Here is a 23,020-nt window from a genome sequence, read left to right on the forward strand (position 1 = left end):
GTTAGTGGCAGGAGGATTATTAATTCTAGGCCAGCCAGGGCTATTGTGTGAGACCCAGTCCCAAGACCACCACCTCCCCCTCCTCCCCCTCCTCCCCCTCCTCCCCCTTCTCCATTTACACACAAAAGAGACAAGCAACTCCATCCCTGGTGGTACTTATCCCCGAATAAGGGAAATTAGAAAATAAACTAAGTGAATGAAATGTTCAGTACATAAAGTAGTGGGTGATAAGTGCTTAGGAGAAAAAGCAGTGCAGAACTAGACTGTACACTGGATGGTCAAGAAAGACCTCAGTGGGAGGACTGAGGATTGGAGATGGAGGTGGAAAGCACATGAGTATCAGGGTGATGGAGTTCCTAGGCAGAGTGAACAGGCAGTGCAGAGAACCCAAGAAGCTTGGGTGTAGGGCCTGGAGAACTTCATTGACCACCATTTATAATGGAGGCTGGAGAATGGGTGGGAGAAGATGAAGTTGGAGCAGGTAGGGCTTGTAGGCACAGGGAAGGCACGTGTCTTTTTACCCTCTCCAGTATCATCAGTGAGTTTAGTCTTTCTTGACATTCTCCACAGCTCTCAGTAGTAATTCTAGAGAAGACTGCTTTATAGAGTGATTCACGAAATGTCACTATGCACTTGGCTTAGCCATTAAGGAGCACCTGCTATGTATTGGGCAGTCCACTAGATTCTGAGACTACAAATATGATTAAGTCAGTATCCTTTAAGCTTTGGGGGTGGGGACTGGAGAGGGTTGTCCAAGCAGAGCATTCTCAGCTGAATGTCTTGGCTGCCGAGACTGTGCTATGCTGTGTGGTGATTTTCTTACATGCCTGTCTACTGCCAAACTGACATCCATAGGCCAGAGTCCAAGGAGGAGTTATTTTTATATTTCCAGCCCTCAGCACAACATACCTGTTATATAACAGGCATTTTAAAGTGTCCTTTAGCTGGATTTGATCAGGAACTTAGACAAAGCACCAAGTCTCTATAGTACAGGGAGGAAACCAGCTCAACCCAAAGGAAGACTGGAGAAGAATGGGTTATTTGAGCTAATCATTGTGTATGCCTAAGGGATCAGGAGACAAAGTTGATAGCATCATCAAGGCTTCTGGAAGGCTGTGGGATATATGGGGAATGGTGTGGCCACGTTCTGGAGTAGAGCATGTGCTCAGATCACTGAGAGGTGAGCCTCTGTGTCAAGGGAGCTGCAGTCAGATGAGCTCCAGTCATCTAGGTGCAAATCCCAAGGCTCCTGCATGGTTCAGGGAATAGAAAATGGAGCGTGTGTTTAAAATATTGTGGAATTCCTGATTTGTTTGCTTGGTGGAGAATGGTCTCCAGGGTTTGTCTACAGCTTTCTTTGTTAGAAGGTTGGATATATACAGGGAGAGGTCATAAGTCAAAATTGGGAAAAGAGAAGAATAAGAGAAAGTTTTCAGGAGGTAAATGCCTACAAACCACTTCCAAAGATGGTTGCATGTTTCTGAGTGGAGATGATACAAATGTGTAGAGGTTACTCCGACCTGTGGAAAAAGAGCCAAGGAGGATGAGAGCAAGGAGATAATTACAATAGCCAGACAATGAGAGGATGGAGGTAGGACAGCATACAGATGGGTTTGTCATTGCAATAAAGGGAACGAAGTCTGTAGATGGGAGATGAGTGAGAATAAAGAGAGGTTAATAGAGTGAAAGTGAGGAATAGCATTGATCCATTTTCCAGCTCACCTTTGTGGGCAGAGATGACTCATCCTAAGAGTTTCCAGGGATTTTAATTGACTCATTTTGTTTGTAACCCTAGGAAAGGAAATAAACTAAGACAGTGATCAGTGTTGAAGTCTCAGTAAGCTTCTTGCTCAAAGGAGTTCTGCCCATGAACTTGGCTTCTAATGAGTCTGGACACTGTCTTTGGTGGTAGTTCTGGTGCTGGGCTTGTCCCCGGGACCTTGTGTGTGCTCACCGAATGGCTTTCCTGTTGAGCGCACCCAACGCTCATCCTCCATTCCTTTCTGGATTCTCAGTCTAAGTGCCAGATGCTAAACAGCTTTCTTGGTGGACATAGGAAGGCTCCATCTGGAAAGCTGGGGAAGGATGGACTCTCCTCTGATAACTTGTTTTAGTATGTCCTCTCGGGTTCCCAGGCCTGTGACTAAGGAGGTTATTTTTGTTTAATCCCCATTCTTAAACAGCCGATACCTTGTGAAAGTACTCACAGAGACTGTGACACAGACTGACAGGTACTGACAGTACCACCGGCAACACCCCGCTTCTGCACAATTCAGGTCATCGTGAGAACCTTGCTTTGTGGATGTTCTTGTTGCTCTGTCAAATTACCCCTCTTGGGACTGGGATTGTCTGTGTTGTGACTCACCTGTGGCTTTGTCCTGCCTGTCCGCTAACCCTGGAATCTAAGCAAGTGGTGATGGTTACACTAAGAATAGTTTCTTCTACCCTCCTAGGAGAGAGAGAGCGCGCGTTATTGTGGCTAAATCCTGAAGTCACATTTCACAGTATATAAAAGCATAGAATGGAGCTGAAGCCCTGTGTTCTGGATGGTAACTGAGTTAACAGGTAGTCAGAGGTTTATATGGCATAATCCAAACCCAGAGGATGGTGGGTTGGACAGGTCACGATGCTTGATAGCCAAATAAGGGAGGTGACAGGTTCTCATTTTATATGTTGTTCTAACAGTAAAAAGGATAAATAGCAGCACTTCTAACAACTGTGGGAATTGAGTCGCTGCCTTGCATCCTTACTTAGATTAAAGGTCAGTCTTAATTGACAATGATGTTTGCTAATGTTTAAGACCCCCAGTAGGGTAAATGTGATCTTTTTTTTTAACCTGTAATTGCAGCCCTTGCTTGGTGCAGGCAGGCAGATTGCCCTAAGTTTGAGCTACACAGACCCTGTCTCAAAAAAACCAACCAACCAACCAAAACCCAGAAATAAAAAGGATACACATGGATGGAAAACTAGGCAGAGGATAATTTAAAGGTTGAGGACCAGGATAAAGGTCAGGATGGAGAGGCTAGAAATAGAGGAAGGTGGATGGTCAGAGAGGACATAGTGGACTGGTGTTCTAGGAGTCCACTGGAGAAGTGAGGACACCTGCGACCAGATCTGTAATAAAGAACACGGGGACAGCTTTAAAGCAAAGCCAACCAGTATAACTTGACTTCCCCAATGCTTTGAATTTTAATCAGTTTCTTCTCTTTCCATCATAGGTTATTTTAAAAGTGGGTGGCATTTTAATTGAAAAGCCAGGAGGGGAAAAAGAAACCCTCCTTTCTTCTTACTACCACTAATAACCTCTGGTGTCAGAATCTATGGCTATATTCCTCCTGTGCATATAGAGACAAATTGACAGGGCCAATATCTACTCATAGAAATCCCATTCTGAACAATCAGCAGTGTGATCAGATTAGTTGATGGCACTTTTTGTCCACAAGGTACATGATATGCCTACTGTTTAAGGTTCCTTTTTTAAATTTATGTATTTGAGTACTCTATCTGCATATACACCTACAGGCCAGAAGAGGGCCTTGGATCCCATTATAGATGGTTGTGAGCCACCTTGTGGTTGCCAGGAATTGAACTCAGGACCCCTGGAAGAGCAAGCAGCCAGTGTTCTTAGCCTCTGAGCCATCTCTCCAGCCCCCTTTGAGGTTTTTAAATTTTGTTAGCAATCACGGTTTTCCGCCTGTGTAATTTGCAACCAGGCTGTGTAATTTGCAAACAATAGAAATTAATTTGGCATGCAGTCTAAAGGATGGGAAGTCTGGGAATATGGTGCTAGTTTCATCTCATGCACACAGGGCAAGGGGGTGTGAGGGGATAAACATGCAAGAGAGGATCAAACTCACCTTATAACAAACCTGCTCTCCCAGGAACCAAGTACTTGGCAAACAGCATTGTGCCGTTCTTGAGTCCAGAACTGTCACGGCCTCATATTCTTAAGAGGCCCTTCCTTCCCACACTGCTGCAGTGGTGATTAAGTTTTCAACACATGTGTTCTTGTGGGCTTGTTTAAAACATAATGGCTGTGTTTACTTCTTTCGCTGTTTATGGCCATTGAGGGAGGTTTCCAGATCTCCCCCACCATGCTATAATAAACGGCTCTACACGGAAAACTTTGCACAGGCGTATATAAGCTGGTCAGACGTTTCTTGACACATTCCTCTAGGTGCACTCAAAGGGTGTGGCCGTTTTTTAATGCTCTGGGTACCTTTTATTGAGGTGTCATTCAGAGACACTAGGCAAGTCCCTGCACCATCTCTGACGGCTGAAGAATGTTTTCCAAAGCGCTTGCCAGCGTTTTGTTATTTATTTCTGAAGCTCTTTCCTGAGATTCATGTTTAGGAAGGGGTGAAATGGTATTTTAATTGGCCTGTAACTTGGTACTCAAATATTTATTGACTGCAGGTAGATTCACTTACCATGTGCTGGAGAATGACAGTGAATACAAGATCAAAACAGGCCCCGGAAGTTTCTGTCATGCTGTACAAAATGGGCTCTCTGTGATGAAAGGATAGAGTGTGTTTGGTACTGATAATCTGAGAAGATAGAAAAGCTGCTAAAAGAGAGGAGGGGGATATGAAGCTCGTGTGCGTGCGTGCTTTGGGGGGGGGTGTATGTGTGAGTGATATTTTAATATAGTAGGAGGGGGCTGTGAGTGAAGGACTGAAAGAGCCAACCAAGCCTCTGATTAGCAGATGAAACCTAGGTGAACAGCAGGAGGCACCTGAGGCCTGTGTTCCAGGAATTGAAGGCACAGGTGAGGACACAGGAAATGAGAAGGTCTGGGAACGCAGAGCTAAGTTATGTATGTGTGATCTTAAAAGTCTTAAGGACCCAGGTTTGAGCCTTAGTGACTCAAACCTTTATAATTTCACCGTGTTGAGAATAGACTGAGCGCAAGTGAGTGTAGGAACCAGGGAGGAGGTGGTATTGCTGTAACTGCAGCAGCAGATGTTTTTTAGGACCAGGATGGTGGCAGCTTCTGGAGGTGTGCCAATGCATGGATATTAGAAGGAAAGCTGATGGTGTTGAATGAGGGATGAGGAACAGAGAGATGGTGTCTTTCCACGGAGGTAGAAGGGATGAGGAAGACGACAGAATGGAGACCAGGAACTCAGTTATAGAGATACTAAGTTGAGGCAAATAGGAGAGAGAAAACAGGTCTGGAGTGGCAACTCTAAATGGGTGGTCTAAAAGGCTTTGGTTTAGGGATACAAATTTGGGATTCAGCAACCTGAAGATAGCGTGTGTGAGGGCACCAAATGGGATGAGGACACAGAGTGTGGGAAGTGACTAGGTCAAGGGCGCCTGTCTGGTGCGTTGAAGCTGAGAGGAGTAGAGGGATGGGGGGACATCATGAAGAGGGTCAAGAAGGGACAGCTAGGGATGGAGGAGGGATGTCAGTCAAGACTGGCAACAGAAGAATCAGTTACCCCCATCAAACACGACTGACAAGGTCACGGGGCAGGTAAGAGCAGTTTGAAGCGGGTAACAATTGGCTAAAAACACAGGGTTGTGTGTCTATTTAACAGGAAGCCTGGAGGAAGGCCATTTCCATGTTTGGTGATGAAAAAATGTCACCTCTTGCTTGCCTGTCCTTCCACCCCGGCTGTTCAGCACATGAGTGACAAAAATCAGTTAAAACATGGTCGCCAAAAGTTCCACCTACCGCACACTCTTGCTACTGTTCTCAAAGGCTGGAAGCCAAGGGCGGTGTCCCAGGTTAGCAGCTTTATTTTCACATGCCTGTCTGTGTTTATCGGGGAGGAAGCATCCTTCTTGACATCGCTCTTCTCAGACCTCCGTGGCCCCAACCAGAGATGAGGATCACTCCTTACATCACAAGAGGTCAGGAAAGCGAGCGTTCAGCTTTACCTTTTTCTTCTCTGTGGGAGCACTGAGGATAGAGAGTAAAAGTGGCAGTTGGGGAGCCAGGAAAGGTATTCGAGATGGGGGTACAACCTGACAATGTTGTGTTTGTTGACTTTACTTCCCCAATAGGGCTTTTGCTTATTTGTATTTGGAGCAAATGATTTGGACTGAGTTGGTGCTGCCATTTGTCCCGTTATATTCATCATTGTTAACTTTTATACACAGGGATTTTTTTTTTAAAGTTTTTTACATTGTCAAAAGTTTCTCATTTCTATATATAACGAGACCTTCACCTTACACAGGAAATGACATATATTCAGTTATCATTTTTATAGTTTCATTTAAAATACTTGGCTTTTTTTTTTTAAAGTATTGGTGACCAGACAGAGCAAGAAGCTAATATTTGTATGACACTCTTTGCCAGCTACAGTTCTAAGTGATTTGTTTCCCACTAGGATTTATGAGGTAATAGAACTGTAGTCACCGTTTTCCCCTCCTTGAGACAAGGTTTCCCTGTGTAATCCTGGCTATCCTGGAACTTGGTTGTGTAAACCAGGCTGGCCTTGAATTTAGAGCTCTGCCTGCCTCCATCTCCCCAGTGCTGGGATTAAAGGTGTGAGCTACCATTCTTAGCTATAATCACCCCTTTTACACAGAGGAAGTAGAAGCCCAGAGAGGCTTAATAACCTGTCCCCAGCTGCTGCATGGTGGAGCTGGACTTGAACTAAGCTGGCAGCCTCTAGATTGAGTCTTTTTACCTTACACCATAGTACTGACCAATTTTTAATTTATAGTTTTTGGATAGAAATTCCCTCCCTTATCCTCTCCTGAATTTTTGTTCTAAGAGTTGTATGCAAGTTTACTAATCTGTCTATACAGCTATGTGATAGCTAAGATAGGAAGCTTTGTTTCTAACCTTTAAGAATCATAACTAAGATGCCTTACATAGATAGAATTTGTCATTTTCACCATCGTTACTGGCACAGGTTTGGTAGCGTTAAGCACTTTCGCATTGTTGATAGCCATCATTCCTGTTTCTTAAACATTTATCCACTACCCTAATTAATCTATTAAAAATTTAAACCTTAATTCCTAAGTCTCCTTTTCTCCCAGCCCTTGGCAATCATCCTGATTCTGTCTCTCTGAATTTCCATGCTCTGTTGAAGCTCATAGAAGACCAATCATGCAAGCGTTTTCCTTTGTGATCGACCTAACGTGACTTAGCATCGTGTCTTCAGTTTAATTCATGTTGTGGCGGTGTCAACACTTCCTTCCTCTCTAAGGCTGAATAATAACCCCTCATGTGTCTGTCTACACAATGCTCTATCTGCCTGTGAACGCTCTGGTGGTTTCCACGTTTGGCTTACTGTGACTATTGCTGCTGCTAACATGGGTGTTTACATCTCTTAAATTTCTCGCTTTCACCTCTTGGGTGTACACCTAGACATGGGATTACTGGGAGATGTGGTAAATAGATTCAATTGTTTGAGGAACTCGCTTGCTGTTTTACACAGTGACTACATTAGTTTGCATTCACAATGGTAATGCTCAAGGTTCTAACAACTCTGCCTGATCACCAGTGTTGGCTTGTTTTACCCTGGTCATCTTGGTGGGTGAGGGGGTAGCTCATTGTTTGGATTTGTATTTCCCCAATGGCAAGGGATGATGAGCAGCTTTCGGCTTGACATGTTGACCGTTTGTGCATCTTCTTTGGAGACATCACTGTCTAAGTCCTTTGTCCATTTTCAAATTTAATTGCTTGGACGTTTTGTAGTTGAGCTGTGGCTTTTTCATTGTTTCTCTTCTAGAACTTTTAAGTTATCTGGATCTTAATTATTAAAAAGTTTTAAAGAATTTTCTGAATGTCACCTTTAAAATAGATCATATGGGTTAAGTTTAACATAGCATTAAACTATAAGGATAATTCAGGGAAATGTTAACATAGATTCACATTCATACTATCTTTTTAATGAATTTTCCAGGAGGGACAGGGTATATGTGTATGTTTGTCCACGTGTGCATCTTTTTTCTTGCTAAAAGACCATTTTAAAAATTGTTTTTCCTGACATACACAGAAGCTGTTGTTAACTGTATATTTTATAAGCAGCCTGTTGATTTTATTTGCAGAATATTTAACACTACCGTACTATCCGGTGAAGTTAATTTATTAGATATACCTTATTAGTGAAAGCATTTGGCCCATTAGAGTTAATTGCAAGTGAATATGCTAGCTACTGTTTTGAGAATATATAATTTATTTCTACTATGACTTAATATTTGTTATTGCTTTGGGTTTTACTTTTTCTGATTCCTAGTTACTGTAGATCATTACTACCAAGGTCTTTTTATGTAGTTGCATGTAAAGAGCTGAAATTATAACCATAGCTATAAAGAGGTTATCTTTTGTGTTTGAAGTCTGCATTAATTTAGCCCTTTATCTTCCTGAGTGCCCCTGCCAATTGCCTGCCTTACTAATGTTTATATGTTACCAAGTGACCGCAATCATCTCTTCCTGCTCTAGTGAAAATTCCCATACCTTTGCTCTGGCTGGTGTGCCAGCCTCCTAATTGGTGCCCTATATTTCTAATCTCCACTTTGGACAGTTCTGCCCCTCACCACGTGATGAAATTCTGATTCAAACACCGTGACCCTTCCATGCTCCTCTCCTCATCTTCCCACTACGTTCACTACCAAAGGTTTGACATGTAGTGTGGTCTCTCTCCCGACTGTAAAATACCCGCCTCTCCAAACTCGCTGTCTTTTTCTTTACCAATGTCACCTGTGTTCCCACTAAGAATGGGCACTGCCTGGCACTGTGTGTTATAACGTGAAGCCCGGTGACTTTTCTAGTTTATGCTTTCCTTTGCAAATGTTTGGTTTCTGGAGTAAGGTGTCAGATGTTTCTCATGCACCCACTTGTGCTTTGTGATTACATGCAGTTGCCTTCCCAGCTAAGCATGTAAATACTGTGTAATATAAGCGCCCATGTGAATCCGTTGCCCAGATATCTATCTCTCTCTCTCTCTCTCTCTCTCTCTCTCTCTCTCTCTCTCTCTCTCTCTCTCTCTCTCTCTCTCTCTCTCGTGTGTGTGTGTGTGTGTGTGTGTGTGTGTGTGTGTGTGTGTGTGTGTGTCTGAATCTCATCTACAAAATCGTGCACTTTATCAAATATGAACTGAGACTCATGCTTTTCAATGCTACATAGTCTCTCAAAGATATGTTAAATCTGTTTGTTCATGTCTGGTTGGTAGTAGTTCAGTGATGGGAAATTACCTTGGCTCGTAGATGTTTGGGTCTCTGGAAATTGCTATCATTCTTTTGAAGGTATTTCTCTTCCAGTGTGGCCTCACCTACCTTTCCCAGGCGTTTCCTTAGAGTAGGCTGGATCAGTGCTGGGAGACTGACAATGTCCCTGTGAAGGCCTTAGGGCTTTCTCTTGCCGAATAAAATATTTAATAGAAGTAGCAGGACAAAGGAGGACCATTCAGGAGTTCAGTCTTTGGCTTTCATTTCCTGCCCTAGGAAATGTATCCATTATGAAATCATGAATTTTCCAGCAGTAAAGAGGCTGTCTTCATAATCACCATATAAAAGCTATGAATGAAGGCATTGACTTAGTTTGTTTCTTTAGCAAAATAAAAAGGATTCATGACCAGCTGTTTGCAGATGGGCTGGAGTAAAATAGTTACTAGAATCTACCTTGTCCATCCAGTTTAACCTTTCTTGGTTTCTGGATCTATTTTGTATTGGGTGTCATATGTTTGAATGTGGCCCCATTGACTTCAGTATTTACTTTTTATTTTCTGTACTCACCATCCAAAGAAAATTCATACAAATGTTTAAACATTATGATGAATGAAGGGAAATTTTCTTATACTTGGCTTTCTCTTTTCCAATACATTCCATCTTGCTAAATACCCTGAGATAGACCCACAAGGCTGCATTATATTTTTCTACAGTCATTTCTTCCACATTCGTGAACTAATATTGTGACAATGGCCATATTATTAAAATTAATCTACATGTTTATTGTAATACCCACCAAAATTCCAATGCCAAATTTCACAGGTTAAGAATTAAACAGTCCTGATTCATATGGAACTAAAAAGACCACGAACAGCCAAAGCCATTCAAAGGAGTATGGAATGTGACTTGCTGGAGGTATTGCACTACCCAACCTCAAATTGTACTACAGAGATAGTGACAGAAGACAACCTGGCTTAGAAACATACACTTCGAACAAGGGAGTAGAATAAGGGTCTGTAAATAGACCAAGAGGGGGGAACCATTTCAGCAAATCATGCCAACATACCTAGGATAGCTACCTGCAGAAGAATGACATTCGATTCCTATCTTTCAGCCTGCACCGAAAACAACTCAAAGTAGATCAAAGACCTTAATTTAAAACCTGAAGCTGTAAGAGGGAAACAGCAAATAGTTCCGAAGACATAGGGTAGGCAACACATTTCTGAACAGAACTTGGTAACAGGGGAACTAGCCCCAAGTATCAGCAAATGGGATTTCTTGAAATTAGAAAGTTTGTGCATGGAAAAAAAAAAGCCACATCTGGACAAACAGCTCATAAAATGGGAGAACGTCTTTACCAGCTTTATTCTAGACAAGCAGCTTACATCCCAAAATGGCAAGAATTAAGCACCGAGGAAATAGAATTGCCAATCAATAAAATAGTCTGGTGGAATGGACATGTCTCAGTAGAACACACACAGAAGACTAATAACTGTGATTTTAATATTCCTAGTCAGCAGAGAAATGTAAATTAAAATTACTTTAATATGCAACCTTCCCCAGTCAGAATGGCTGTCTTCACGAAATCTGACAAGCATGTTGAGGAAGACAAGTATGGAAGAGAAGAGAAGCCCTTACTCATTTCTGGTGGGGATGCAGATCAATCATTCTTTGGAAATCAGTCTGTAAGCTCCCCCCCCCCCAAAAAAAATAAAATAAACACCAGAACTACCCTCTGACCCAGCTCTTCCACTCCTGGGCATACACTTGGAGAAGTCCATACCCTATCACAGAGACACTCAATGTCCATGTTTCAGTGCCGCTCTATTCATGACACGAAGGAAAATGAACCAACCCTTATATGTCTATCAACAGGTACATGGATAAGGAAAATGTGGTACATATGCAAAATAGAATATTGTTCAGCTGTAAAGAAAAGTGAAATCACGAAAATTCCAGGAAATTGGATGAAGTTGCAAGATATATTGAGGTCACCCAACCTCAGAAAGAAATGAATGACATGTTCTTCCTCATATGAAAATCCTGGTCTATAGTGTATATATGTATGTTTACATGTATATGTGTAAACAGCTTAGGTGTGTATATAGTGTAACATTTAGAAGGGAGGCCTACTATGTGATGAAAAAGTACACAACAGGCAAAAGGTCATGAGTTATCAGAGAACATAAAGCTATTTTTTCCAGCTTCATTTTTCATGATGGATCTGTCTATAAAAGTGTAATTGATAGTGAAGGTCTTAAGCCCTAAGTGGAACGCCATTAATTGAGAATGGTTGTTCCGACTGTATAGAGGTTCACTGGGATGTATAGAGTTCAGGACTGGGCAAGTGTTTGTTTGAATGGTTACCTTAAACCAGCTGTGTGCTATTTTTGTGAGCTAATTAGAATAAAGTGATTTTGATATAGCATTTAAAAAGTTTGGTCCTTAGAAGGTACATCTCCCATTTAGTGTCACCAAGTACCTTTCTGAAGTGCCCATGAGGAATATGTTTCTTTATATGAGATTTAGGTGTATAACCATCCTAGACTTCCTTCCCTTAGCACCACGTCGAGACACTAGGAGTGTTAGTGAAACAATGCCTGCTAGGCACCCACTGTTTCTGTGTGGGTGCTTTCTTTCTCCTCGTAGCTCAGGCTCAGATTCGAACTTCCCTACCTCTGATGCTGGTTCGTCTTCTTTGTCCTTTAACTGGGAGCTGTGGTACAGCAGAGGGATGATGGTCGGGCAGCGGACTCACTCCCTGTGACCTGTTTTCCTGTGGTACAGCAGAGGGATGATGGTCGGGCGGCAGACTCACTACCTGTGACCTGTTTCCCTGGGTTACAGCAGAGGGATGATGGTCGGGCGGCAGACTCACTGTACCAGTTAGGCACGTGGCCCAAGCAAAGCTGTTCGCTTATCTAAGTTGCTTTTATAAAGTGACAACATAACAACAATACATTGCTAGGATTAGCCCCATCATTAAAAGTGTGACTTAGTTGGGGAGGCTGGAGAGAGATAGTACAGTATTTGCCATGCCCGAGACCCTATGTTTAATCCTTAGAATCTACTTAAAGAAGCCAGACTGGGGAAGCAGAGACGGGCAATACCCCCTGGGGTTCACTGACAACCAGCCTAGCCTCACAGACAAACTCTAGGTCAGTGAGAGAGACCCTGTCTCAAAAATCATGGTAAATAGACCCGAGGAATGACATTCATGTTGGCCTTTAGCCTCCATTTGCATGCATACTTGTGTACACATACCTCTTGCTCACATGAACACACACATTCTTGGAAGCCAGGCGTAGAGGCACATGTCTGTTGTCCAAGTGCCCTGGAGGCTGAAGCAGGAGGATTGCTTGAGCCCAGAAAGCTGGGCAACATAGTAAGACTGCCTTTCTAAATTAAATTAAACTTTTGGTGCAGTTGGTAAGAGGCAACTGGATGGACCTATCGATGATTCCATTAGAACCTTCCTAAAGTGACCTAAGGCAGGTCAGGGGATTGGTGCCTGAGAACAGGTGGAATGTGTTTATGGGCAGGCTGCGGATTAGAGTGAGGTTGGTGTAGGTCTTTTGAGGCAAGCTGGGAAAGATCACAAATCAGCGATGCTTTCAGAGGCAGTGCTGGGAAAGATGCTTTTCCAAGGAATCCTTGTATCTTCGGAGCTCACTAGGTGTTGACTACACTGTAGCTGTGGCCCAGAAAATTTGATCTGTTTGCCCAACCCTGAGCATTCTTTCTGGAGATGACTCTGTCAGGATTTTTTTTTTTTTGACAGGGCAGCAATTTGGTAAATTTGTATTCTAAAGATATTTTTTTTTCCATTCCTCTGAAAGCACGTGAAAACTATTGGCATAAAAAATAAATAACCAAAGGGGTGTTTGAATGTGTAACATGTGCTGTGCTAGTAAGAAATTTTATTTAATTAATAGGCTTAAGAATCAAATTGCCTGGTAAAAAAGGTGACTCAGTGTCTCAGTGTAGCTGGTGAGAGAATGGATTAACAAAATTAGCCATTTATACCTGGCATGGAAAGAAAATTGATTTAGCAAGCATCTGTTGCATCTCACTCTAATCTATTCTCCTTGCTTCATAAAGTTCGAGGGACAGAGTTGAGTTAGGAAGGCTTCTGTTCTCAGGGACCTTAGACTAGTCTAGAACATGCTCACGAAGCAAGTATGAGGCATGAGTATATGCCATAACAGCGGGGGCTGGACACTGGTGGAGAAGCCATGATGCTCACTCAACAAGGCAGCTCGGATTTAATGACATTTTAAAGGCACTTGGCGTGGTGGTATTGTGTTCCCCAAAATATTGTGTACTCTAATTTATCTGGGGTCAGAGAACAGACAGCCACTAAATACAAAGGCTAGAAAATGGTGGCACTCACACCTTTAATCCTAGCATTCCAGAGATAGAAATCCATCTGGATCTCTGTGAGTTCAAGGCCACATTGGAAATAGCCAAGCATGGTGACACATGCCTTTAATCCCAGAAAGCCAGCCTTTAATCCCAGGGAGTGGTGGTAGAAAGCAGAAAGATATATAAGGCGTGAGGACCAAAAACTAGAAGCATTTTGGCTGGTTAAGATTTTGGCTGGTTAAGCTTTCAGGCTTTGGAGCAACACAGTTCAGCTGAGATTCATTCTGGATGAGGACTCAGAGGCTTCCAGTCTGAGGAAACAGGACCAGCTGAGGAACTGGTGAGGTGAGATAGCTGTGGCTTGTTCTGTCTCTCTGATCTACCAGCATTGACCCCGATAACTGGCCTCGGGCTTGATCTTATTAATAAGTACTTTTAAGATTCCTGCTACAACTGGGCATTGAACCCAGGACCTCACACATGCTAGGCAGGTGCTCTGTTGCCAGGGAATATACTTACTATTCTGGTATCACCGCTTTCTATGTCATTGGTAAATACGACACTATTGATGCTCTTTAGGTTTGTAATGCTACCAGCATGGATAGTATATGGCGAGACTTTGGAAATAGGATATATAGAGAAAACATGATTCCAGTGTTTGGAAGACTGCATGATGAAAGGGAAATAAAGATTAGCATGAAGAAGCCAGAGAGTGTCCAAGTTGAAACCCAATAAGGAATTCGGTGTGAGTGGGGTTAGGATTCAGAAGGAGGGTGGGGCAGAGCTTGAGAATTTGAAGTCTGTTCTCATGTAAGTCCTTGCCTAGAGAATAGAGTACATAAAATGCACTTTCCAAGAGAGCAGGAATGTGTTTGAACAGTCCTGACCAAAGAGTAGGGAAGTGCATGTTCAGGCAGTGTGACCATCCCATAGTATTCCCAAGGCCTCAGAGGATAAGAAGCATTTACATACCTTGGGTAGCTGGAAGTATTTTTCCAGCAGCACTGTTAGGAACTTGAGTCAAACACTTCTCACATCAAGTTTGGCAAATAAACTAGAGAGAAGCACAGCGCCACCTGCTGTTCAGCTTTAAACATTTTTATTTAATGGCTAATTTCTTCAACTGCCTTTTTGTTTCTGTTTTGAGTACTTTTAAATGTTCATTTATTCCTTTTTAAAAATATGGCTTCCTCATGTGTGCGTGGAGCAACTTGCTTATTTTAATGTTAAAATGAGGTAAAATTGTGATCAAAGCAGAAACAAACTGACATGATATCCCTCTGCTCTGTCTTCGCTTGAGAGAAGATGTGTGAGTTAATTACTTCAGGTCAGAGGGTTTCAGCCACATTTCTCGTATCCTAATTGCTTCGTCTTCTGCTACTGAATTATTCAAAACAAGTAAGTATGTGCAAAGCTTTCATCTCTCGTCTGAAGCATTGTGGTGGCGGGCACTCATTTTGCATTCTGACCGAGTAGTCTGCCACGAAGTTTGAGTGTACAAGCCCCAAGCACCAGCTTCCACATGGATAGCAGTAGAAAACCGTTTTGTTATTTTAAATCTCAAGGAAAACCTTCGTACTTGAGAGCCGTACAAGCTTCTTGGGGGAATTCGTCTAGACTGCTTCCTATACCCAAAGCATCTTTGATGTGCAGGGCAGGAAGCGCCCGGTCAGTGGCCAGCACCCACAACGATCTGAGCACCCGCAGCTCTAGCTGTAAGTCAGACTAATGTCACACTTGGTGGGTTGTTGAGACCGTAGTCCCAGGCAAAGCTAAGGGTCTACAAATAATTCATTTTGTTTCTGTATCTTAGTGGGAATTTTTGCACATTTTTGCTTCTTTGCAGCTGCTCAGAAAGCCTGGCAGGAATACAAGTTCTTAGGAACAGATTTCTTCGGATGACCGTCCAGGAGGCCCTGAACTGGTTATGTGTTCTCAGCACCTGTTGTATAAAGGAGCTTGAAGTATGTTATTTGAGTTGGTGTGATTGTGTGGGGCCGTTTGCAAAAGAATAGTAGCCGGGGCTCTTGTGAGCCAACTGGAAAGCAGAAAAACCATCACTGCAGTTTTGTTTGGTTCCTGAAAGACTTCTAATCTTTACTTTAGATGCCAGTTCCAAGGGAGGTATAGATTATGTACCTTTAAGCTTAATCGTAAATTATTTAAACTCAGGAGAACACTGTGACAGTTTTTGTAAATTCTGGTTTCTGCATGTCAAGTCGGAAAACAATCTAAGCTTGTTCTCTTTTTATGCAAAAGATGTACTCAGAAAAGTGCTTTTTGTTTTTTCTCCTTGTGCTTCTCCCCCCGTCCCGTTTCTCCTTAAATTTCCTCGCAAAATAATTCATGAATTAGCTAAGACAAATTTGGAGGGGCTGCTGTGCCCAGGGTCACAGTAGGTGCAGGGAGGGGTGAGGGTATAGAGAATCGTCACTATTAATAAGAAGCAGATGAGAAAGATACGGATGGTATGTTTGTGGGATATGTGAGCTCTTTGCTTGAACGACAAGTCCATGTCTTTTTTTTTTTTTTTTTTTTGGTCTGAGGAAATGGGGCCAGAGTGGTTGAACCTTTTGGGGTGACAAACAGCAGCACAGGGCTATGGTTCGTTATGCTCTATTTCACTCCCCCACCCCAATACCTTCGGGTGTTACCTTGGCCTTTTGGGGGACCTGATGGAGGCTCAGAGATTGTATTACAGGTCCAAAGTCACACAGCGAGTACAGGACAGAATGGCCTGTGGACAATGGGCATTGAGTTAATGACAGAGGACACATTTCAAACAGGTCTCTTCATGCAGCAGCTGGTCTCATAGGCATGTAAGGAGCTGCATAGCGGCCCTTGACAATTACTAGAATATATTACTTAAACAGGCTCATTATCTGCCTATTGTTTGAAATTTAAAGTGGCGGGGGAAAAACCCCAGAGGGTTTGCATGTAACAGATAATTCTCTGTGAATTTGGAAAGATGACTCGCATATGTATTATTCTACAGTAGTCTCCCATCTAGACTTCTTTGTCCTGTAGTGGAAATTAAAAAAAAAAAAAAAAAAAAGCTACCCAGACAGAATCACCAACAAGCCCCCAAAGCCATAATGGTGGAATTTGTGGCGCTTGGAGCAGACACATTTCCATAATGTCATACCTGGCATTTTCTACTGAACAGCCATGTTGATTTGGTCACTGTCGTCCAGGAGTAGCATGTCTGACCCTCCCAAAGAGGCTGTGAAATGCTTTTGTCCTTCCTTTTTGTCCCTTAACAAAAGGGTTTACCGTGCACCCACAGAGCCCGTCCAGTGGCCCTGTGTCCCCTCTCACAGATGAAGCATTCATATCCGTGAGTCTCTTTCTTGGTCTGATTTGCGAGCCGGTTTTATCTGTTCTTGTCTGCCTGGCAGCTTACGGCTCTCCCCCTCCCCATCCCAATTCAGCGAGAGCAAGCATATGAGGGATGTGAGCGTGAACATGGCTGCGGTTTCCCCTGCCTGAGCTGGCTTCGATCCTTTTAAATGACTATACCAGGAGGATTCCGCAGTTGTACAGAAACTGATATTTCTTCAAAGATCTTTATTAATTCTACACTCACACCCCCGGCTGGCTCAGAAAGGCACTATGATGCTACCTTATTGGCACTGCTGGTCGTGGGATCCTACAGCCTTTGTATAATTCCTTTGTTAACCACGCTTACTAGGAAAAGAAGTAGGTCGGCAGTTTCTCGTTTGATTCTTTGCTTTGTAAGCATGCTTAAATTTTTATTAAATAAATTGATTGTAGGACCTCTGGGGTGTTAGCTTTGTTTCTTGTAATTTATGTTGACTGTAGTCTTTCTTGGTTGTATTTATGGATATTTAAGATGGGGAAAAGATCTGTGGGGAACTAATTTGATTGTGTGTTTTCTGTGTTTGGGGACTTAAATTATAATTCCAGGTTACAAATGTCCTTTATGATTTTTATCCTATTAACAAAGACTATCTGATTTAATCTGTATGTTTTATGTATGTGACTGGCAGTTGTGCAAATGTAGAAAAATACTTCCTTAGAATTTAAATGGAAGCGCTAGATTATTGGTTGTCTTCAGTTACAATTAATATATGATTCACATAAAAGTATTAAATGTGTGTGTGCTTTAAAAAAAAACTACCTTAAAATATGAAAAAAAAAAACATTTTGAGCCAAAATTGTCTTGCTGCTGGTGTTGGGGCTCACATTAGGAAATAAATCTTTTGCTGGAGATCATGACTCTGGCCAGCTTCCACAGTGAGCCTTTTGAAGGGTGGTGCTCGCTTCCTTTGCCTGCTTTTTCTTTCTTTGTGGTGTTGCGTTGTTAGTGGCATCAGTTAAGAACTTCACAGACAAGCAGAGTGATGTTGGGAAATTGGCATCTGGTCATCGGTATGAGCGAAGATGTATAAGGCAATTTTTTTGTATCTGGGAGTTCAGGTTTTTTTTTTTTTAATGAGTGTATAGAAAAAAAGTAAAAAATAGTAACTGCCTTCTGATATGAGTGTAAAGATTGCATGGTAGTTCTCTATACCAAATGAGACAGCTCATTGTGCAATTTGGAAGTGGGTCTTGGGTAAGCAGTTTCGCCACCTTAGCAGGCTTGTGAAGACCAGAGATTTCCTTCCTCTTTTCCCTTGGCCACAAGTGCATGTTTATATTTGAGTGACAGATGATGTGGGACAGTGACAGAGATGCAAACTAAAGCTATGTGTGCTCTCTCAGCAATAGATCAGAAGGAATAAATAAATAAGTGGGCCAGCCTCTTTTCTCCTTTGGTGGCAGCCTCGCAGACAGGAAGTGATCTATAGGAAAAGGTACTCACCTGGGACTTGTTCTAGTTTCTCTGAACTCACGGTGAGTTGCATAGTTTTAGTATCTTTTAGCATCAGTTTTTGAATCTGATGAATGGGAAGGAAGGAACCGGACCGTCCTCGGCTTCCTTCCAGCAGCGTGCCTTCGACTCGTACGAGGATGCCTCATCTGTTTGGAAGGAATGCGTTTTGATTTGCCCAACTGACTAAGCAGGCAGAAGGATGAATCTTCCTGATCCCCAGTTTTGTTTTTATTGTGGCAAGAATGGTTAGTGAGTGGTCATATTTGTCAACACTAGGAAGTTGATAAGAACCTACAGTGTTGGTCCTTTCTCAGGCTTCCTCCAGGTTCAGAGGAAAAGGTTTGTGTTTGACTAGTGATGTCTGACACAGGCGAAGAGTAGAGAGGTGGGCAGCGTGTAGTGCTGACTCCATGTCACAAGACATGTTAGTCTGCATGCCCTTCTGAATGGGCTGCTTCATGAGGAAATGTGCAGATGACTAATCTTTGTTCTATTTTAGTATCTTTCTATGGTGTGTAGGAAGCCACTCTTGTAAATTACAAAGTTGAGTGATTTCTGATTTTTGAGCTTTAGAAGCTTAGACTTGAGTTATTTGGTTTTAAGCGAGGTAGGCAGACAATCTGGCACAGTGGCGAGCGTTAAGCTGATTCACAAAGAATTCCAGAAATGAGCAGAGTGTTGTCTCTCTGCAGATCCATGTCATTCCATCAAACAAAAACTCATTTCAGCTTAGCTGCCAGAATGCAGTAAGAAACACTCGTTTGCAAGTCAACACTGGGACCAATGAGAAGCTCTTTGCTAGCAGGAAAGCTGATGCTTCTGCTGAGATTCTTCTGAAAACAATCCCTGCTCTGCTGTCTACACCCACTTCTTCGTCCACTGGCAACACAGCCTGGGCTGGGGAAATGAAACTAGGATTCTAGAAAAATGTGTTGTTGTAGCGTAACCGGACAGTTACAGCTACAAAGGACATTAAAATAGGACATCTCTGAATAAGGAAACAATTAGAAATGGGAAGGATGCTGTGCCAGTCACCATGTGAGGAACTGAGTAGAAGGTGGGAGGAATGCTTCAAGAACCTCCTGCCTCAGAGTAGCAATCAGCTTTCCAAGTGGGAATTTACTGAAAAGCAATGTGCCAGCCAACAGTAAAATGGAGAGAATACCGAAGTGTTAGGCCATACAAATATGTTTAGTAAGCCGGGCGGTGGTGGCGCACGCCTTTAATCCCAGCACTCGGGAGGCAGAGCCAGGCGAATCTCCGTGAGTTCGAGGCCAGCCTGGGCTACCAAGTGAGTTCCAGGAAAGGCGCAAAGCTACACAGAGAAACCCTGTCTCGAAAAACCAAAAAAAAAAAAAAAAAAACAAAAAAACAAATATGTTTAGTTTATTCCATCTGGTAAAGTCAGTACTCATACAATGGATAATCATTGAGTGTGAATATTTGCCACACACATATATTTCATATAAATATGCAAGTATGTATAAGAATGTTGCTATCAGTATATTTTATCCTTGAGACGTGGATTTTGACTCTGTTGTGTTCCAAAGCTGACTGAATCTGGTGCTAGATCTGTGGTCTTGGTGAGCCTTCAAGAGTAGCACCAAGGTAGTTTTATTTCCAGAACAGTGTCTACTCTTCTGTGAGACCAATAGCCAGGGGTCTTGGACCTCGTAAGAAACATGTCCTTCACTTCCGTGAGATATTCTTTGTAAGCAGCAGATCTTTGCGTCTAAAGCTCAGAAAAGTGAAGCATGCATCCAGAGCTGTGGAAAATCTTATATCCTGTTCATAAATTGAACTGAACTTTGTTTTTCGAAGTTGGAACAAGTGACTTACTTGCTGCTGAATAGAACAAAAGTTGCTCCAAGATAAGCAAGTCTGAAATCCAGTGTTACAACAAAAGAGACTTCTTTGATTGACTTCAAGTCATTTACGAACCTACTGAAACCTAATGCCCACTTCTCATGAAATGCTGGTACTGTCGCCCCACTGTGTGTCCTTTAGAGTGTTCTGTCGAGAGGTAGACCGCCTTGTCCATTAGCATCCTGTCAAGTTTGGAAAGCCCCACTCCATAGGTTCTCTGGGCAAGGTGAGAATTGGAAAGCAGGACAGAAGCTAGGCAGAAGCTTGCCAGCAGGAGGGTGGGTTTGTGCTGATCTAATATTAGGAATGTTATCTGGGCATATGGCGAGGTAACAGATGACTCCATGTACGGATACTGTGTGAGCATTGTTGGTGGGGGTTGAGGTCGTGCAGCCTAGTGAAAAAACTTGTCTTCATATTGTTTGCGAGCAAGAGATGTCTCTTCGCCCTTTGCTAGAGGATGAAGAAAGGGGTCCAAGTCAGTAGTAAGACCATTTACAATCCTGCTTCACAGTGCATATGCTAAAATTGAAATGACACAGAGATGCGAACACTGCTGTCGCACCAGGGTGACACACATTCATGTAGCACATTCTATACTAGGAAAAAAAATTATGACTGATGTATTGAATGGTAGAACAAAACTGGATGCCTAGAATTACGAGTTGACAATTTCTCAGAGAAAATAGGATCAAGACAGTAAGTGGAGGAGAGATTTTGTGTTTTCATACAGTTGTTTTTCTCTATGTAGGTGAGAGTCTCTTTATATTTTTTTTTCCACTTTAAGGCTGGACCTTTGTAACAGGGTGGATGCTGGCAGTCTGACTTCTCAATGCAGCTTCTGTGGAGACCAGATCTTATCCTTGAAGCCATTGAGGATTTTGTCTGCTATCGATTTTTTACTTTTACTTAATTAACATCAGCCACTTACAGTCTGTATTGTCTTCATGGAGAGGGATGCTTTCCTATCCATGCATTGGGTTTGTTTGTTACACTGCATAGATGACCATTCATCTTCCACCTTCTGAGATAAAAGCCAAGCTGGAAGTGTGCACAAACTTGCACTGTTGGAGGAAACAAAATGTAGGTTTTTGAGGACAGCGTTTATTTTGCATACTTTTGGCCAGGCATTATCTCTTTCTTGACATTCAGTAATTATTGTCATATGGTAGTCTCTTTGGAATAAATACGGGGGACTTGTGGTTACGTATTAAATAAGATCTACTGTTCTGTTTTGTTATAGCTGGTAATGCTGCTGTCATCAAGTATGAAGAGAAACCTCCCAAACAAGTATTTCAGAATGGATCAGGATCCTTATATCTGAAGCCTTTGGTACCCAGAGCTCATGCACACTTGCTCAAAACTCCTCCAAAAGGTATTGTCTTCTTTGTGATGAAGAGAAAATTAAGGAATTTTAAATTCCATGGCTTTTAGGAAGTTAAATTTTGACAAGTAGGTTTATGGTACATGTAACAATTGTTTATATGTTTAAACGCCCATGGAATTAGAAAATTTTACCAATGAGATACTCTTGTTCCAAGGGTCTGCAAATTCTATAGGTAAAATCCAGTAATAAAAATCAGCAGGTAGGGGCTAGAGAGAGAGGGCTCGGTGTTTAAAAGCTCTGACTGGTCTTGCAGAGGACTCAGGTTCAATTCCCAGCACCTGTATAGTGGCTGACAGCCACCTGTATCTCCAGTTCAAGGGGATCCGATGCTGTGCTCGCTCCATCTGCCAGTCTGCACGGGTTCTGCACATGCATGCACACAGACACGCATTCCAGCAAAACACCCACCGCCCTAAACTAAGAAATAAAGCAAATCCCAGAAATCAGCAGATAGAACAGAGATAAAACAAATAAAACTAACATTCGGTTATGCTAGTGCGAGCCCCTCGATGAGAGCTAGGAATGAGGAGCATGGCCTATTTCATGTCTGTTGCCTGCTTTCCTTGTCAAGACTGTTCCTCTCTTCTCTCGGTTCTTTGTGTCTGATCCTTCTGTTTTGTTTGCTTTGCAATTGCTGTGGCTACGGAGATAGCATTTAGTGTGTAGTGTGGACTTAACCTGCAATGTTTCCGTGCAGCCTTGTCACAGCCGAGAGAGAGAGAGAGAGAGAGAGAGAGAGAGAGAGAGAGAGAGGCAAAGCTCTGCTCCTAGGTCCTTGAAAGCTTGCTCATCTGGAAGAATAAGTGAGACCCTTATTTATATCAGAGAATTGGAAAAGCAACCAGCATCCACCACGGCACCCCCTCTCAGTTTTCTCTCTGCATATAGATGTGGTTTTGTTTTTGTGTCAAGGAAAGTGAGCACAGTGGTCTCAACTTTGTATGTATGTATGCTGGCATGTATGTAAAAGATCATACAATAGCTTGAGGTTACTGACCTAGCCTACATTTAGCAATGCTTTTCTCTCTCTCCTGGTTAGGGGCAGGTCATTCACTGTGCCACCAGGGGCTTCTTTGTCTTATATACAGCTCTGAGGCATCAGATGCCCCCTGCTAGGGTGGCATTAATATCAGAAACTGGTTTTTATCATGATTTTTAAGCCCCACACTACCTCTATCAATAGCCAAAAGTAAACCCCGTGATGGAGGTTTAATCCCTGAGGCGACTTTCAGGGGACAACTAGAGACCCCACTGATGAACTGCAAAACGGGGCAAAGCCAGTGTTTTAAAAGGCCTGCCGTTGAGTCTGCAGGTGTCTCTGAGAGGGAGTGAATGCTTCCCATTTATGATGGCCACATGCTTTTAAGAGATGGTCTTCTCTTTAAAATTCCACAGATGGACTATGGTAGTTCTAGCCAGTCGTCTGCAGATGGTTT

General features: G+C 42.6%; 1 protein-coding gene across 6 annotated transcripts in view; it reads left to right on the forward strand.

Annotated features, from left to right (window-relative positions):
- The window catches only part of Mtus1 (microtubule associated scaffold protein 1), a 149,167-nt gene that overhangs the window by 64,446 nt on the left and 61,701 nt on the right, over positions 1–23,020 (forward strand). For 4 of the 6 annotated variants that reach the window (XM_076553486.1, XM_006996674.4, XM_076553487.1 and 1 more), the window contains one exon: positions 21,441–21,572. In XM_076553486.1, the coding sequence (XP_076409601.1) occupies positions 21,441–21,572 (132 nt within the window). Of the gene's footprint in view, positions 1–5,626; positions 5,860–21,440; positions 21,573–23,020 lie in introns of those variants that run through there. The other 2 variants (XM_042262722.2, XM_076553488.1) reach the window with 2 other exon arrangements.

The sequence above is a fragment of the Peromyscus maniculatus genome, chromosome 17, assembly GCF_049852395.1.
Source record: "Peromyscus maniculatus bairdii isolate BWxNUB_F1_BW_parent chromosome 17, HU_Pman_BW_mat_3.1, whole genome shotgun sequence".
NCBI lineage: Eukaryota > Metazoa > Chordata > Mammalia > Rodentia > Cricetidae > Peromyscus > Peromyscus maniculatus.